Consider the following 17673-nt stretch of genomic DNA (forward strand, 5'->3'; position numbering starts at 1 on the left):
GAAGCATCAATCATCAGTTTTTCGTTGCAACACCTTAGTTGTTCATCGATTGCCTTCTCATATGTGCCTTGACCGCAGGCCTTCAGCAGACTGAGTAACCCCTTGCTCGAGCCAGCGACCTTGGGCTCAAGCTGGTGAGCTTTTTTTTTTTTTTTTTTCTTTACTGGGACAGAGAGAGAGAGTCAGAGAGAGGGACAGATAGGGACAGACAGACAGGAACAGAGAGAGATGAGAAGCATCAATCATCAGTTTTTCGTTGTGACACCTTAGTTGTTCATTGATTGCTTTCTCATATGTGCCTTGACTGCGGGCCTTCAGCAGACTGAGTAACCCCTTGCTTGAGCCAGCGACCTTGGGTCATCTAAGCTGGTGAGCATTTTTTTTTTATATTGCTCAAACCAGATGAGCCCATGCTCAAGCTGACAACCTCAGGGTCTCAAACCTGGGTCCTTCCGCATCCCAGTCCAACGCTCTATCCACTGCGCCACCACCTGGTCAGGCACAAGCTGGTGAGCTTTTGCTCAAACCAGATGAGCCTGCGCTCAAGCTGGCGACCTCGGGGTCTCTAGCCGGGGTCCTTCCGCATCCCAGTCTGACGCTCTATCCAATGCGACAAAACCTGATCAGGCTAGCAATATTTTTTCTGAGCTATCTCCTTAGACAAGGGAAACAAGAGAAAAGGTAAATAAATAGGAACTACATCAAACAAATGATTTTGCACAGCAAAGGAAACCATCAACAAAGAACCCAGTGAATGGAAGACCATATTCTCTCCAATGATACATCTGGTAAGAGATTAATATCCAAAATTTATAAAGAACTTATAAAATTCAACAGAAAAAAAAAAAATCCAACTTAAAAATTGGGCAAAGAACCTGTATAAACACTTTTCCAAAGAGGACATAAGGAGATTGGTAGACATATGAAAGGTGCTCAATGTCACTAATCACTAGAGAAATGCAAATTAAAACCACAGTGAGATACCTCACACTTGTCAGAATGGTTATCATCAGTAAATCAGCAAACAAGTTTTGGCGAGGGTGTGGAGAAAAGGGAACCCTCGTCTGTGCGCTATTAGTGTAAATGCAGATTGGTGCAGCCACGGTGGAAAGCAGTGTGGAGTTACCTCAAAAAATTAAAAATGGAACTTGTTTATGACCTAGTGATTGCACTTATAGGAATATGTCCAAAGAAACCTGAAAAACTAATTAGAAACAATATATGCACCCCTATGTTCAGTGCAGTTACAATAGCCAAGGTTTGGAAATAGCCCATGTGCTCAAAGAAATCAAAAAGGCAACAATGGTTTAGTATTATTAAGGAAATGGATGGTTTTGATCTTAATGCTCCTCAGTCTGGTCCCCCACGCATCTTCAGACCATACTTGGACACACACTGGTGATGTCTCGTGTTTCTGTATAGCTTTTAATTTTTTATTTTGAGTTTTTCCAGTAGTTACGGTGGAAGTTTTAGTAGTGTATTAACTATTTTCTTTTTTACACCTCTCCCCTACTTCTCCTTCTTTCTTCACAATCTCTCTCCCTCTCTTTCTCTCTCAGGATCAGAATTCAAAAAGATTTCTTTCTTTTGAATTTTTACCACTAGTTTAATTTGTTCTCATCTCTCCATTTAGTATCAGTGATATTCAGCGAGCTTCTTTCTGAGCCACTTTTTATTTATTTCAGGACTGTTTTGTCTAGTTATATCTGCCGTGGATGTTAATTTAAAAGAGCTGAGGTCTGACCTGTGGTGGCGCAGTGGATAATGCGTCGACCTGGAAATGCTGAGGTCGCCGGTTCGAAACCCTGGGCTTGCCTGGTCAAGGCACATATGGGAGTTGATGCTTCCAGCTCCTTCCCCCCCCCTCTCTCCCTCTCTCTCTCCTCTCTAAAAATGAATAAAAAAAATAATAAAATAAAAGAGCTCAGTATTCATGGGGGAATATAATATACTTTTGTATTACTGTTTTAGAACCTTGGGGTTCTGCAGTGATACTTAGTTTTGTAATACTGCCTGGGACAACAGCCTCATATCAGTTCTTCTTTCTGCATATTGATTCTCAAAATATTTTTCTCTTCTACATGTAGGACTAGTGTATAGTGAAAACACAGAGTGGGTTAAGAATGGCCGAGCCACTGTTTATCCTGAACATATCAAGAAAACCACAATATTTTTACACAATAGTGCTTTTCCTCTCCTACAGGTGCAACCTGTACAATGGTTGATTTTTCTTTCAAACATACAGTTGAATGAACAAGTGATATCCATACTCACACAGAGAGAAACAAAAGGCTTCCCAGCAGCATTGTTTACCACTAACACTTTCTATTTCTATAGTTTATTTGTCGGTAATTAGTAGTTTAAGAACATGAAGTCAGATAAAAAATTTTTAATGGCTTTATAAGCAGAAACAGTCCATTTCTTTGTAATCTGGAAGACTTGTTATGGTTTGTTGTTTCCAAAAAATATCACCATTTTACTAGTCACATGGCACACAGGCAGCATCCCAAGTATTGGGGTTATTCTTGAGACCAGCCACTTTTATTTTTTTTATTTTATTCATTTTTAGAGAAGAGAGAGACAGAGGAAAGAGAGAGAGAGAGAAGTAGGGGAGGAGCTGGAAGCATCAACTCCCATATGTGCCTTGACCAGGCAAGCCCAGGGTTTTGAAGTGGCGACCTCAGCATTTCCAGGTCGACGCTTTATCCACTGCGCCACCACAGGTCAGGCCCAGCCACTTTTATTTTAAAATGATCTTATTGGATGTGGTCTCTTATGAGGTGAAAAGCAGGGAGGCAGAGAGACAGACTCCCGCATGTGCCCGACTGGGATCCACCTGGCAAACCCACTGGAGGGCAATGCTCTGCCCATCTGGGGCATTGCTCCGTTGCAACCCAAGTCATTCTAGCGAGGCGGAGGCCATGGAGCTGTCCTCAGTGCCCGGGGCCAACTTTGCTCCAGTGGAGCCTTGGTTGCAGGAGGGGAAGAGAAAGATAAAGAGAAAGGAGAGGGGGAAGGGTGCAGAAGCAGATGGGCAGAGCCCTGGGTGCCCTGGCCAACAATTGAACCCAGGACTTCCACACGCCAGGCCGACGCTGTATTACTGAGCCAGCCAGCCAGGGCCTTCACTATTTTATTACAAATATTGGAGCAAATGACCAAAGTGGATATACACATTTGACAAATAAATACATTTTGAAAAAGATCTTTAATTTGAGCCCTGGCCGGTCGGGCGCATGCGGGAGTCTGTCTGACTGTCTCTCCCCGTTTCCAGCTTCAGAAAAATACAAAAAAAAAAAGATCTTTAATTTGTAGACATGAAAGATAAGATAAAGCTCTACACTAGCTTTTTTTTTTTTTTTTTTTAACGAGAAAGGAAGTTCTTTCTTGCTTTATTTATTTTTTACAGAGGCAGAGAGTGAGTCAGAGAGAGGGATAGACAGGGTCAGACAGACAGGAATGGAGAGAGATGAGAAGCATCAATCATCAGTTTTTCATTGCGCATTGCAACACCTTAGTTGTTCATTGACTGCTTTCTCATATGTGCCTTGACCGCGGGCCTTCAGCAGACTGAGTTATCCCTTGCTTGAGCCAGCGACCTTGGGTCCAAGCTGGTGAATTTTTGCTCAAACCAGATGAGCCCGCGCTCAAGCTGGCGACCTCGGGGTCGCGAACCTGGGTCCTCTGCATCCCAGTTCGAGGCTCTATCCACTGTGCCACCGCCTGGTCAGGCTACACTAGCTTTTTAAGGAAAATATTTTATAAGATCCATATGATGGAGGCTGTTTTATAAGATTTTATTTGTAAAGTTTGTGAGGGATTTTAGGTGTTTTACCTGAAAATATGTCATCAGTTAAGAAGCCACTAAAGGCTAAGTCAGCAGCAGTTTGTAATTGCACTGATAGAATGCCACAATGAAAGAAGAAATGGCAGCATTCTGTTCCATGGTGACTAAGGGGATTTTTATAAAGAAGCTTTCATAATTCTCTAAGTCCACACCTTGTGACAGTGTTCTTCCTGTCATGTGTTCCGGGCCTTGAAATGGACAAAACTTGGATCTGTGAGCTCCTTGGTTCTCCCTTGTTAACGTCAGTATTCTTCGTGCCTGCTTTGCTTTCTTGTGCTATGTGTTTATTTTCCCTTAGATAATTAATGGACATGAAATCCTGTACATGTAAATAAAATCCACAAGAGTTAGTAATGTTTATTTATCACTAAGAGAATGTCTTACATATTTCCTACTGGCTGGATTATAGAAACAATAGTATTAGGAAATATTTAGTAAGCATTTCGAAGATTTTATTCATAGTATGTACATGCACTTCATATACCTTCCTTCATATGTAACCCAAGAAATATTTTTTCTTTATATGAGTATATTTTCTAGTGAAACTCTTGCCTTGAAGAAAAAATTCTGTTTTACAGTTTTGTTTTGTTTTTTTTACAGAGACAGAGAGAGAGTCAGAGAGAGGGATAGATAGGGACAGACAGACAGGAACGGAGAGAGATGAGAAGCATCAATCATCAGTTTTTTGTTGTGACACCTTAGTTGTTCATTGATTGCTTTCTCATATGTGCCTTGACCGTGGGCCTTCAGCAGACCAAGTAACCCCTTGCTCAAGCCAGCGACCTTGGGTCCAAGCTTTGCTCAAACCAGATGAGCCTGTGCTCAAGCTGGTGACCTTGGGGTCTCGAACCTGGGTCCTCTGGATTCCAGTCCAACGCTCTATCCACTGCGCCACCACCTGGTCAGGCTTGTTTTGTTTTTAATGGAAGTACTTGGAACCATTAGTTTCTTTCCTGGTTAGTCCAGTTTCATATGGTCAAGGTCAGCAAATGGGCACTGTGTTTCAGGTACTGTGGAAGACACTGTAGATTGAGAGGGGTTAGGCCATATGCTCAGCAGTTGGGGAATTTAGAGTCCAGCGGGCGACAAACAGACGAAGTCAGCCTCACAGTGGGAACACACCTGGAGCACAGGGCATGTACAGGGGTGTTGCGGGGCCACTAAGCTCATGGAAGAGATACAGTGGACAGCTTCCTGGGAGTGGTCAGCCGTGTTAGTATAGACCAGTCTGTACATAGCAGTGCTTAGGAACAGTGTTGTGGGATCTGGGTATTCCTGGAACATTAAAGAGTAGGGGTGGAAGAAGTAGGCAGAGCCCTGATCATGTTTGGCCTTAATTTCAGATAACAATGAAATAGTTTTAGGCAGGAGAGAGAGTGTCTTGTGTGAAATATTCTTCACTCTGGCAACAGGAAGAGAGATACATTTAAGGATAGAGAGACAGGCAATTCTAATGATCCTGGTGCATAATGGGGAAGACCCGAGTTATGGCAGAGTAATGAAGGTGTTTTGTGGTATTATAAAATGCGTGGTTATGACTTTTCTCTCCATCCCCTCCTTCAGTGCCGGGTTCAGAATGGCACTGTTTCTCAGCCTTAAGCTTTTCTGGATGCCGGCTCTTGCTTGAATTTTGCAGGTCAAATTGTTCCGTAGCTGTATTCTGAGAAAAAAATTTCTGAACTTATTTTTCTCTGGTTGAAGGAAAATGGTTCAAGGAAAAAAGTTTAACAAGTTTGTTTGAAAAGATTATGATGGAGCATGTCCAAAAAAATCTCAGCTTATAAAACTTAAGGTGTCCTCATGACCAGGCAGTTGCGCAGTGCATAGCGTCGGGCTAGGATGCAGAGGACTCAGGTTCGAGACCCTGAGGTCATCAGCTTGAGCTCGGGCTCATCTGGTTTGAGCAAAAAGCTCACCAGCTTGGATCCACGGTCTCTGGCTTGAGCAAGGGGTCACTCAGTCTGCTGAAGGCCTGTGGTCAAGGCACATATGAGAAAGCAATCAATGAACAACTAAAGTGCCACAACGAAAAACTGATGATTGATGCTTCTCATCTCTCTCCATTCCTGTCTGTCCGTATCTATCCCTCTCTCTGACTCTGTCTCCTGAAAAAAAAAAAAAAAAACTTAAGGTGATCCCAGTTACATTTTTGGTGCCAAGGACCCTAGTAAGATAAATTGATTTTTTTTTTAATTTTAATCTGGATCTTTTCTCTAAGTACTTCCTTCTGGACCTACCCATGGCTGCTGCCTATCCGGAGGAAACTCAGAATTAGCCTTGGTTTTCACGGAATTTAATGAGAGGGACCATTCACTGGCTTGTTTCAGGAGTCCACCATGATCCAGTGATAACGTCTGATGTAGAATTTGGAGACCGGGATTCAGAATTCACTGAGGCCAGCAAACATGGAGAGACCCATCACCATAGTGCACTCCCCTCACAGGGCCAGCCGCAGAGCGGGCCGTAGAGCAGGGCTGTTCAGCCACACTGCTATTGACATTTGGGCCCAGTGCTTTTTTTCTTGTCAGCTCTATGTGCATTGTAGAATGTTAACAGCAACCATGGCCTCTACCCATTAGCAGCCAGTTGAACCTCCCCAGTGGTGTCAACCAAAAAAGTCTCTGGACAGTGCCCAATATTCCCAAGGAAGTAGAATTGCCTGTTTGAAAATCATGGCTCTAGCGAGAACCATGTGAGTAGCTACTTTGGGAAGCTACAGAATGGTTTTTTTTTTTAACCCAGCTAATTTCTTGACTCTCTTAGCTTTACATGTATTTCTGTTTTTTTGTTTTTCTTTTTAGTTGAGAAGAGGGGAGGTAGTGAGGCAAACTCCTGCATGTGCACCGACCGGGGTCCACCCGGCAAACCTTGTCTGGGGCTATTTCTCGAGTACTGAGCTATTTTTAGCGCCTGTAGTTGATGCGCTCCAATGGAGCTATCCATAGCTTCCAGGGCCATGCTTGAACCAGTCAAACTACTGGCTGCAGGGGGGAGAGAAGCAGACGGTTGCTTCTCCTGTGTGCTCTGACCAGGAATTAATTGAGCCCAGGATGTCCATATGCTGGGTTGACGCTCTGTCTACTGAGCCACTGGTCAGGGCCTCGTTTTCTTTATGCTATTCTGTCCCTCTCCCTCTTGGTGGAGATTGCTTAAATTTTTCAGCATTTTCTGTGAAAAATTATAAAACCAGAAATTTGTGTACTTCATAAATTTTAGTAGCTTCTGAATTTTTAACAAAAATGTCCTGGATTTGAATGGGATTTTGTTGAATCTAGTTCAGTTCAGAGAGAACTGATATCCTGACAATAATGAGACTTCCTATTAGTGAACACAGTATATGCCTTTATTTAGGTCTTTGATTCTTTTTTTTTTTAATATATTTTAATTATTGATTTTACATGGGACAGGGAGCAAGAACTATCAGCTCATAGTTGCTTCACTTCAATTGTTCATTGATTGCTTGTCATATGTGCCTTGACCCAGCAAGCCAGGGTTTTTAACCGGTGACCTCAGTGTTCCAGGTTGATGCTTTATCCACTGCACCTCCACCGGCCAGGCTTCGTCTTTGATTTCTCTCAGCATGTTTTATTTTCTTCTGCATGTTGACATTATACATTCTTTAATATATTTCTAAGTATTTCATTTTTGTGCTATTTTAAATACTTTAATTTCCCCCAATTAAAAATTCTTTTATTGCTGGTGTATATAGAAGTATAATTGAATTTTTCTCTTTCCTTCTATCCTGTGACCTTGCAAAACTTTAGTACCCTTTTGGTACCTTAGAATTTTCTATATAAACAGCCATAAGACCAGGCCTAAACAGAGGAATTTTCTCGGGTCCGGTTGGAAGTACCATTGGAATTGGTTGAAGCTCATGTCCAGAAAGTACAAGCAGCAGTCTCAAGCCTCTGGGAAAGTGTATTAATAAAAGACAGTTGTATCAGCCCTGGCCAGTTGGCTCAGTGATAGAGCATCGGCCTGGCGTGCGGGAGTCCCGGGTTCGATTCCCGGCCAGGGTACACAGGAGAAGCGCCCATCTGCTTCTCCACCCCTTCCCCTCTCCTTCCTCTCTGTCTCTCTATTCCCTTCCCGCAGCCAAGGCTCCATTGGAGCAAAGTTGGCCCGGGCGCTGAGGATGGCTCTGTGGCCTCTGCCTCAGGTGTTACAATGGCTCTGATTATGGCAGAGCGACGCCCTGGAGTGGCAGAGCATCGCCCCCTGGTGGGCATGCCGGGTGGATCCCGGTCTGGCGCATGCGGGAGTCTGTTTGACTGCCTCCCCATTTCCAACTTCAGAAAAATACAAAAAAAAAAAAAAAGACAGTTGTTCTTCCTTTATAATGTGCATGCCCTTTAGTGTAGAGTATAACCATTTTCACTATTTTTTTAAAAAGCTATCTCAAAAATAGTCACAGGTTTCTGATGTCGTTACATAGTACTTGTTATCTGATAGTAAAGCTCTTGTCTTTTTCTATTGTAGGCGCTGGAGATGTATAAGGACGATTGGAACAAAGTGTCAGAACACGTTGGAAGTCGTACTCAGGATGAATGCATCCTCCACTTTTTAAGGCTTCCCATTGAGGACCCATACCTTGAGAATTCAGATGCTTCCCTTGGGCCGCTGGCCTACCAGCCTGTCCCCTTTAGCCAGTCAGGAAACCCAGTCATGAGCACTGTTGCCTTTTTGGCATCTGTGGTGGACCCTCGTGTGGCATCTGCTGCAGCAAAAGCAGCTTTAGGTATGTGGACTTCATTAAGCCAAGTTACCAGCATGACAGTTTCAGCTAAAGGTTTAATACTTTGCTTCACATGAATGTTATCTCACATTTAGAAGTTATATTATCTTCATTTCAGTTACTTAAATAACAAAAATCAGGTATTATCCCTTAGATACTGTTATATATAAAAGTATGATGATGATTTAAACTAAAACACTTAAAATGTAATAGTTTTAAAATTAAGAACATTTATTAAGAATTGGGGGACAAAAGTTTGTGTTATATTTTGTGATTCATTTGAAATTTTATATAACTGTCAAAAGGAGTCATTTAACATTCTTGAAGCATATTATTATAAGTAGACTTTATCACATCACAGAATTATTTCTTGGCTTTCTGGGTATTTATCCTTGCTGTCTTTTCTGTTATCAGTGTAGCAAATATTTGTGTAAAACCAGGCCACTGTTCCATTTGTATTCCTGAACAGAGGAGTTTTCTCGGGTCCGGGAGGAGGTACCACTGGAACTGGTTGAAGCTCATGTTAAGAAAGTACAAGAAGCGGCTCGAGCCTCTGGGAAAGTGGATCCCACCTATGGCCTGGAGAGCAGTTGCATCGCGGGCACGGGGCCCGATGAGCCGGAGAAGCTTGGTGAGTCAGCTCGCCTCGGGACAGGGCTCGCTGATGGTGTATTCTCCCAGGAGCTCGCCAGAATTGTTGGGTTTGCTTATGAGTACTATGATCGGTATAAACCTCTTAAATATGTATGTGGTTTTCCCTGTCACTTCCCTTTCTGGTAGCTAGAACTAGAAAAATTCTCTTAGACTGTTAGTAATATAACAGCTGTGAAGTACCTGATGGCTGCTGTAGATCTGGGTTTTAAGCATATAGACACGAGAATACCAAAAGTACTTGAGTCATTTTAATTCATATGTTGCCGTATAGATTTAAGGTCACTGTTTTTGGCTATTTTTAAATTGAGGTAAAATTCATATAACATAAAAATTTCTATATATTTTAATTACTTAAAAGCGTATGGTCCAGTGGCTTCACAAGGTGTTGGGCAGCCATCATTACTATCAAATTTTAGAACATTTTCATCATCCCAAAAGAAAATTCCATAAATTAAGCAGTCAGTCTTCATTCCTTCTTCTCTTCAGCCCTGCTAACCACTGGATTTGCTTATTCTGGACATTTTCTACAAATGAAGTCATCCCACACATGGCATTTTGCATGTGACTTCCTTCACTTAGCAGGTTTTCAAAGTTTATTCATGTTGTATGAATCAATACCTCATTTCTTTTTATGCTTCAATAATATTCTTTAGGTGGAATAGCACGTTTTACTTAACCCAGTTTATCAGTTCATGGCTATTTGTATTGTTTCCACTTTTTATTTATTTTTATTTTTTTTATAAATAAATTTTTATTTTAATGGGGTGACATCAATAAATCAGGGTACATATATTCAAAGAAAACATGTCCAGGTTATCTTGTCATTCAATTCTGTTGCATACCCATCACCCAAAGAGAGATTGTCCTCCGTCACCTTCTATCTAGTTTGTTTTTACCCCTCCTCCTCTCCCTCCATCCCTCCCCCCGCCCTCCTGTAACCACCACACTCTTGTCCATGTCTCTTAGTCTCGTTTTTATGTCCCACAAATGTATGGAATCCTGCAGTTCTTGTTTTTTTCTGATTTACTTATTTCACTCTGTATAAATGTTATCAAGATCCCACCATTTTGTTGTAAGTGATCTGATGTCATCATTTCTTATGGCTGAATAGTATACCATGGTGTATATGTGCCACATCTTCTTTATCTAGTCTTCTAATTTTTTTTTACAGTGATTAAAGCTTTTCAGCAAACTCTTGGCCAATACAGCTAGAATCCATAAAAGAGTAGTGTCCTTAACATGTTCACCAAGTCCAAGTTGGCCCCAACACCATGCCAAATCCCTGAAAAATGCAAACCAACCCCATGTTCAGTCTGTTAGGAGCTGTCACAGGGAGCAGGAGTCCAGGAAAAGTCCGCATGGCACTGGAATTGTCACAATTCTATACTTTGCAGCTCACGTCCAAGTCCCATTGACCGCTGCTTCTAGCTGGTAATGATTCAGGTAGACTGGAAACACTTTTTATTTTGAATAATGCTGCCATGAACATTTTGTGTGTAGGTTATTTTGTGAACGTGGTGTTTCGCTTCTTGGGTACCTAGGTGTGGAGTTGGTGGATCTTAGGTAATCCCATGTTTAACTTTTTGAGGAACTACCCAGCTGTTTTCCATAGTGGTTGTACCATTTTATGTTCCTACCAGCAATATATGAAGGTTCCAATTTTTCCACATCCTCGCCAACACTTGTTTTCCTCTTCCCTTTTCTTTAATAACAACCTAGTGGGTACAAAGTGCTCTATCGTTGTGATTTTCATTTGCATTCAGTTGGGGAATATTGCCATCTCAACAATATTAAGTCTTTTGATCATGAACATATGATACATATTTTTCCATTATTTAGGTTGTCTCTATTTCTTTTAAGCAATATTTTGAAGTTTTTAGTCTTGTGTATCTTGGCACACATCTTGCACTTTCTGATTAAATTTATTCCTATGTGTTTTACTCTTTGGATGCTTTTGTAAATGAAATTGTTTTCCTGATCCTCGGGGGGAAGCCTTTAGTGTTTCATTATTAAGTATGATGTCAGCTGTTAGCTATTCCTAGATTCCTTTTATCAGGTTGAGGAAGTTCCCTTCTATTTCAGTTTGTGAGTGCTTTTATCAAATAATGTTAGGTTTCATCACCTACTCTTTATGCTTCAACTGAGATGATTGTTTGATAATTTTACTTTATTCTATAAATGTATTATATTAATTGATTCTTGCCTGTTGAACCATCTTTGTGTTTCTGACAGAAATCCCATTTGATCAATGTGAATTATCCATTTCATATTCTATTAAGTTAGTTTTACTAGGGTTTTTAAATTTTAATTTGCATGAGAGAGAGGGGGCAGACAGGGACAGATGGACAGGACGGAAGAGCGATGAGAAGCATCAGTTCTTTGTTGTGGCACCTTAGTTGTTTATTGATTGCTTTCTAATATGTGCCTTGACCTGGGGGGCTACAGCAGATCGAGGGACCCCTTGCTCAAGCCAGCGATCTTGGGTTCAAGCCAGTGACCTTAGGCTTCAAGCCAGCAACAATGGGGTCTATGGGGTTATGTCTATGATCCCATGCCCAAGCCGGTGACCCTGTGCTCAAGCTGGCGACCTCAGAGTTTCATACCTGGGTCCTCAGCATCCCAGGTCAGTGCTCTATCCACTGTGCCACCGCCTGGTCAGGCTATTGATGTTTTTTGATTACTAATTCCATCTGTTTACTTGTTATAATTTTAAATTTTCTGTTACTTTTTGAATCTGTTTTGATAGTTTGTGACTTTCTTAGAAATTTGTCCATTTTATGTATATTATCTAATTTGTTGGACACACACACAAATCATAATAACCCTAAATATAAATAACTCTAATGTCCATCAGCTGATGAATGGATAAGCAAAATGTTGTATACATTAGCAAAATAGGATATTATTCACACATAAAATTGAATGAAGTGTTGACATATGCTGTATGATGGGTGGACCTTAAAACATGGTAAGTGGCCTGACCAGGCCGGTTGCGCAGTGGATAGAGCATCAGACTGGGATGTGTAGGACCCAGGTTCGAGACCCCGAGGTTGCCAGTTTGAGCGCAGGCTCATCTGGCTTGAGCAAAAAGCTCGCCAGCTTGGACCCAAGGTCGCTGGCTCGAGCAAGGGGTTACTCAGTTTGCTGTAACCCCACAGTCAAGGCACATATGAGAAAGCAATCAATGAACAACTGAGGTGTCGCAACGAAAAACTGATGATTGATGCTTCTCATCTCTCTCCATTCCTGTCTGTCTGTCCCTATCTATCCCTCTCTCTGACTCACTCTCTGTCCCTGTAAAAAAAACAAAAACAAACCAAAAAAAAAACATGGTAAGTGAAGAGACAGTATACAATAATTGTAATTCCAGTTACATGAACTGCCCTGAAAGGACAAAATCTATGGAGCTAGGAAGTAGATTAAATGGTTGCTTAGAGCTAGGATGGAAAATAGCTAAATGGTATGTGTGTTTTTGTTTTGTTTTTTGAGGTGATGAAATGTTTTAAAATTTACTATGGTGATGGTTGCACTATCTGAGAATATAAAATTCATTTAATTTTCCTTTTAATGGGTTTTCATGGTATGTGAATCATCTCAATAAAGCTGTTTTTTAAAAAGTTTGTAATTTTTTTTTTTATTCCTGTTTATTTCTGTCTCCATTTTCATTTCTGATTTTAACTATTTGGCTCATTCTGTTTTTTCTTCATCAGTCAAGATAGTCTTATAAATATTGTTTATCGTTTCAGGGAAACAACTTTTGATTTCATTCATTCTTTGTTTTTCTTTTCTCTAGTTTATTTCTGCTCTATTGTTTATCTTCTTTCTGTTGCTTTTGAATATGTTTGCTCTTCTTTGAATAGTTCCTTAACCCTTTTGAGTAGTGAGTTTTTTCATGCTTGCTGACCCCCCAGGAGTGAGGTTTTTTTTTCTTCAAAAAATGAAATTCGTTCCAGTTACAGTTTTATTAACTTAGTCATGTTTGTTTGATAACCAATTTATGGAAGCAAGAACAACATACATTTGCCCTTTTTTTAATGTTACCTTACACATTTTTAAAATAAATCGATCATAGTCTGGATGGTCAGGAGGCACGAGGATGTACATGAACGTTCGTACTAAAAGGGTTAAATTGGTGTCTCTTCAGACTTAAAATCCACGGTTTCTGTGAGATTGCATAGGGTCTATCCTGTTCTCTCTGTTAAATGTAAATCTAGCAGTCTCTACTCATTTTGGAGATATAAAAACAGATTTTCAGATTAATCAAACTGGTCACTCTGTCATGCAGAACAGATCATTGACCTGTTTCTAACCATGGTTACTAATCCAGGTACCAAGCCTTTCAAATAAAAATCCATTTACAGTTTTTACAATATTTCTTAGTTTGACAACTCCCTTTCTCTTACGTGGAGACTGAGATTAGCAAGCCAGGCCACATCTCTGCTGTTTGGGGATGCGGCACAAGTCGGGGCCGGCTCGGGCGGGCCGGGCTGGGCAGCCTGGACCTATTGAGAGTGCTGGGAAAAGTCGTACTTTCCTACAGGTTTTTGTGTGGTTTTGGTTCATTCGTTGTAGGGTCTTTTGGTTCCCTGTGGTCATGGAATTGAAAAGGGTTGGCAGAGACTTTTTATTTAATTCAAAGAAGTTTCTGTAGTTTCTAGAGTCAAGGGACATGTTTTTACATGTAAATTTGTTTCGAAATTTTTGGTAGATGATAGCACAGAGCATTAGTGGTTAAGAAACAGGTTGCAAATTTAACCATTTCTATTTCAGTGGGATTTGAAACAAAGAGCACCTTTCCCCCAAAATCTAGCAGCCGTAGTCCTTGTGGGGCAAGATCCCCTGATTGACAGCGAACTGTGGTTTCCGCAGTGTGCAGAGCATGGGTCAGACTGCTGCAGGAAGCACTGCAGATCAAGGGCGATTCTGTGAATGGCATGAGCAGCAGAATTTATTCCTAGTGTCTGCAAGTAGCTTATCAGGTAACCTCGTATAATCAGTAGTTGTTACAACAGAATTTGAGTCTTTTGCCATTTAATAAGCACTAAGGAAAATGAAAGCGTAATATGAATAGTATTTTCTAATGAGTTTGTAGAGAGCATTCTATAACTAATGCTAGTATATTGTAGTTACTATGGTTTATATTGGGGTGTGACTAATAAAATAAATTAGGAAACAGCAAATGGTGCTCCCTCTGGAATAGGCTCAGCAGAGTTGTAGTGGGAAGTCAATAGTGTCCCTCCTTTCTTTTTGAACTATACTCTAACTAGGGAATTCAGAGAAAAGAAGTATTAAATTTACATTTCAACTTACACTTTTTTTTTTTTTTTGTATTTTTCTGAAGTTGGAAATGGGGAGGCAGTCAGACAGACTCCTGCATGCGCCAGACCGGGATCCACTCGGCATGCCAACCAGGGGGCGATGCTCTGTTGCAACCAGGGCCATTCTAGTGCCTGAGGCAGAGGCCACAGAGCCATCCTCAGTGCCCGGGCCAACTTTGCTCCACTGGAGCCTTGGCTGCGGGAGGGGAAGAGAGAGACAGAGAGGAAGGAGAGGGGGAGGGGTGGAGAAGCAGATGGGCGCTTTTCCTGTGTGCCTTGGCCGGAAATCGAACCCAGAACTCCTGCACGCCAGGCCGACGCTCTACCACTGAGCCAACCGGCCGGGGCCTTAACTTTATATACAAAATAGTGCCTTATTATATAGCATACTGATGTGAAGTAGAATGATGTAGGATTTTCCTTATCAAGTGACTATTGTACTGGGGTGATACATTCATCACACTCATTATTGTGATGCTTAATATACTATGCTAGCTACATTTATTAACTGAAGTATTATAGTGGTTAAAGAATAACAGGAAAATAATGTTTCCTCATGAAATACAAGACATTTTTTAGATTTCTCTTGTTAACCTTTATTAACTTTTTATTATTGATTTAGACCAGTGGGAATATTTGGTGAAATAAAAGTAAAGATATATGAGCAGCAGACTTGAAACACTTATTTTCATTTATTAGGAGATTTTTAAAATTTTTATTTACTTTTACAGAGACAGAGAGTGAGTCAGAGACAGGGATAGACAGGGACAGACAGGAACGGAGAGAGATGAGAAGCATCAATCATTAGTTTTTCATTGCGCGTTGCAACACCTTAGTTGTTCATTGATTGCTTTCTCAATATGTGCCTTGACCACGGGCCTTCAGCAGACCAGGTAACCCCTTGCTCGAGCCAGCGACCTTGGGTTCAAGTTGGTGGGCTTTTGCTCAAACCAGATGAGCCCACGTTCAAGCTGGCGACCTCGGGGTCTCAAACCTGGGTCCTCTGCATCCCAGTCCGATGCTCTATCCACTGTGCCACCGCCTGGTCAGGCTATTAGGAAATTTTGTTATAGGAATTATACAGGAAATGAGTGTTAGCTTATCAGAAAGGGCTTCTTCAATCAATTAAACTCAAGTCATTCATTAGAAATCTACTGATTTCTTTAAACTTGTATAGTTTTTTGTTTTTCTTTGACCAGAGAAGAAAAAATAATATGGATAATTTAGACCTTTTGTATTTAACTAAAAATATTACTAGGTTTTATTTGTTCTCGGTTATGGGGGAAGGTGGGAGAAGTTAAGACAAAAGATATGGAAAGAATTTTTAAACGCTTTTCAGAAGTCCTTGAAAACCAACATTTTCTGAATACCCGTATTTGTCACACGCCATACAGGGGTTTTCTGATTGGTCATTTGAATTTCTTTTCAGGGCAACCTTCTGGAAGGAGTGGCATTGTTTTTATTATAAAGGCAAGGAGTCTAAATAAAGTGTTGGCAGGCCACATAGGCTTGTGAAAATGTGGGTTAAATTTTGAAACTAAATCTCTCTGACCTCAAAACTCAGCCTCTTTTCACTCTAGCACACTGCCTAAAGTGTAATATGTAGGTGCGTCTGTCTGTTTTTACTCACTGAACCAGAATGATTGAAGGCCTAGGAGACAGCTCTATAGTACTGTACTGCCTTAGACAGTATGGGAAACATGAAGGAAAAAGATCAGGGCCTCTTGGTAGTTAAGACCTGGTCTTTATGTAGAGCCTATGTAGGCTCCACATAAGGAAACAGGGAAATGCACCAGGAAGAGCAGCTGTGGATGATTTTATTTATTTATTTATTTGTCTTAATTTTTAATGTCTTTTTAAAAAGATTTTATTTATTGATTTTAGCTTGACCATGCAGGCAGTGGTGCAGTGGATAGAGCATCGGCCTGGGATGCTGAAGACCCAGGTTTAAAACCGCAAGGTCACCGGCTTGAGTGCAGGCTCATCTGGCTTGAGCGTGGGATCATAGACATGACCCCGGGTCACTGGCTTGAGCCCAAAGTAGCTGGAGCCCCCTAATCAAGGCACATATGAGAAAGCAATCAATAAACAACTATGGTGCCACAACTATAAGTTGATGCTTCTCATCTCACTCCCTTCCTGTCTCTCTCTTTCTTGCTTAAAAAAGGAAAAAAGAAATAGATCAGTACTTGGGCTCTCCCCTACTCACCTGCTTTTTTCTGTCTTTTCACCTTTCCCTGGTTAACGGTGACCTGATTTCTGACACCTGGTTTTGGAGTTTAAATTAATAGAACCCTAAAGTATGTGTTGTTTTCCATCAGACTTTTTATGCCAACTGTATGGTTGTGAGATTCATCAATAGCACTGTCTGTAGTTGTATTTTAGACACTCTCAGCCATGTAATAGCTTTTACTTTTTTCCATATTCTATTACTTGTTCTAATTTTTTTGTTTATAGAAGGAGCGGAAGAGGAAAAAATGGAAACAGACACTGATGGTCAGCAGCCTGAAAAGGTAAAGTCTGTTTGAGTTCTCCCACAACATAAAAGTCCCAGAGAGCATGCCTCCTTTTATTGCATAGTGGTTTGGGCTTGTTCTGATCTTTTAGTCCCTCTCAGGGGACTATAAATAACTCTGTCAGCTATTTGGACTTTGCAGATTGAAGGTATAGCTCTCACAAGGTGTAACAGAGGACATTTATTTATTTATTTATTCAGTGAGTATTTTCCCACTCGACCTCTTCTTTTATACTCCTTTCAGGCACAGCTGAGAATATGAATATGAGAGTTGTAGTTCTTATGAATATTGAATGTTGAGGTGATGAAATGTTTTAAAATTTACTATGGTGATGGTTGCACTATCTGAGAATATAAAATTCATTTAATTTTCCTTTTAATGGGTTTTCATGGTATGTGAATCATCTCAATAAAGCTGTTTTTTAAAAAGTTTGTAATTTTTTTTTTTATTTCTGTCTCCATTTTCATTTCTGATTTTAACTATTTGGCTCATTCTGTTTTTTCTTCATCAGTCAAGATAGTCTTATAAATATTGTTTATCGTTTCAGGGAAACAACTTTTGATTTCATTCATTCTTTGTTTTTCTTTTCTCTAGTTTATTTCT

The 17673-nt window shown here is 40.7% G+C and overlaps 1 protein-coding gene across 1 annotated transcript in view; it reads left to right on the forward strand.

The window, feature by feature from the left end:
- The window catches only part of SMARCC1 (SWI/SNF related, matrix associated, actin dependent regulator of chromatin subfamily c member 1), a 140388-nt gene that overhangs the window by 73261 nt on the left and 49454 nt on the right, over positions 1–17673 (forward strand). Inside the window, exons 20-22 of the mRNA XM_066351654.1 lie at positions 8327–8585; positions 9052–9213; positions 17012–17067. Coding sequence (XP_066207751.1) covers positions 8327–8585; positions 9052–9213; positions 17012–17067 — 477 coding nt within the window. The remainder of the gene's footprint in view (positions 1–8326; positions 8586–9051; positions 9214–17011; positions 17068–17673) is intronic.

The sequence above is a fragment of the Saccopteryx leptura genome, chromosome 10, assembly GCF_036850995.1.
Source record: "Saccopteryx leptura isolate mSacLep1 chromosome 10, mSacLep1_pri_phased_curated, whole genome shotgun sequence".
NCBI classification, from domain to species: domain Eukaryota; kingdom Metazoa; phylum Chordata; class Mammalia; order Chiroptera; family Emballonuridae; genus Saccopteryx; species Saccopteryx leptura.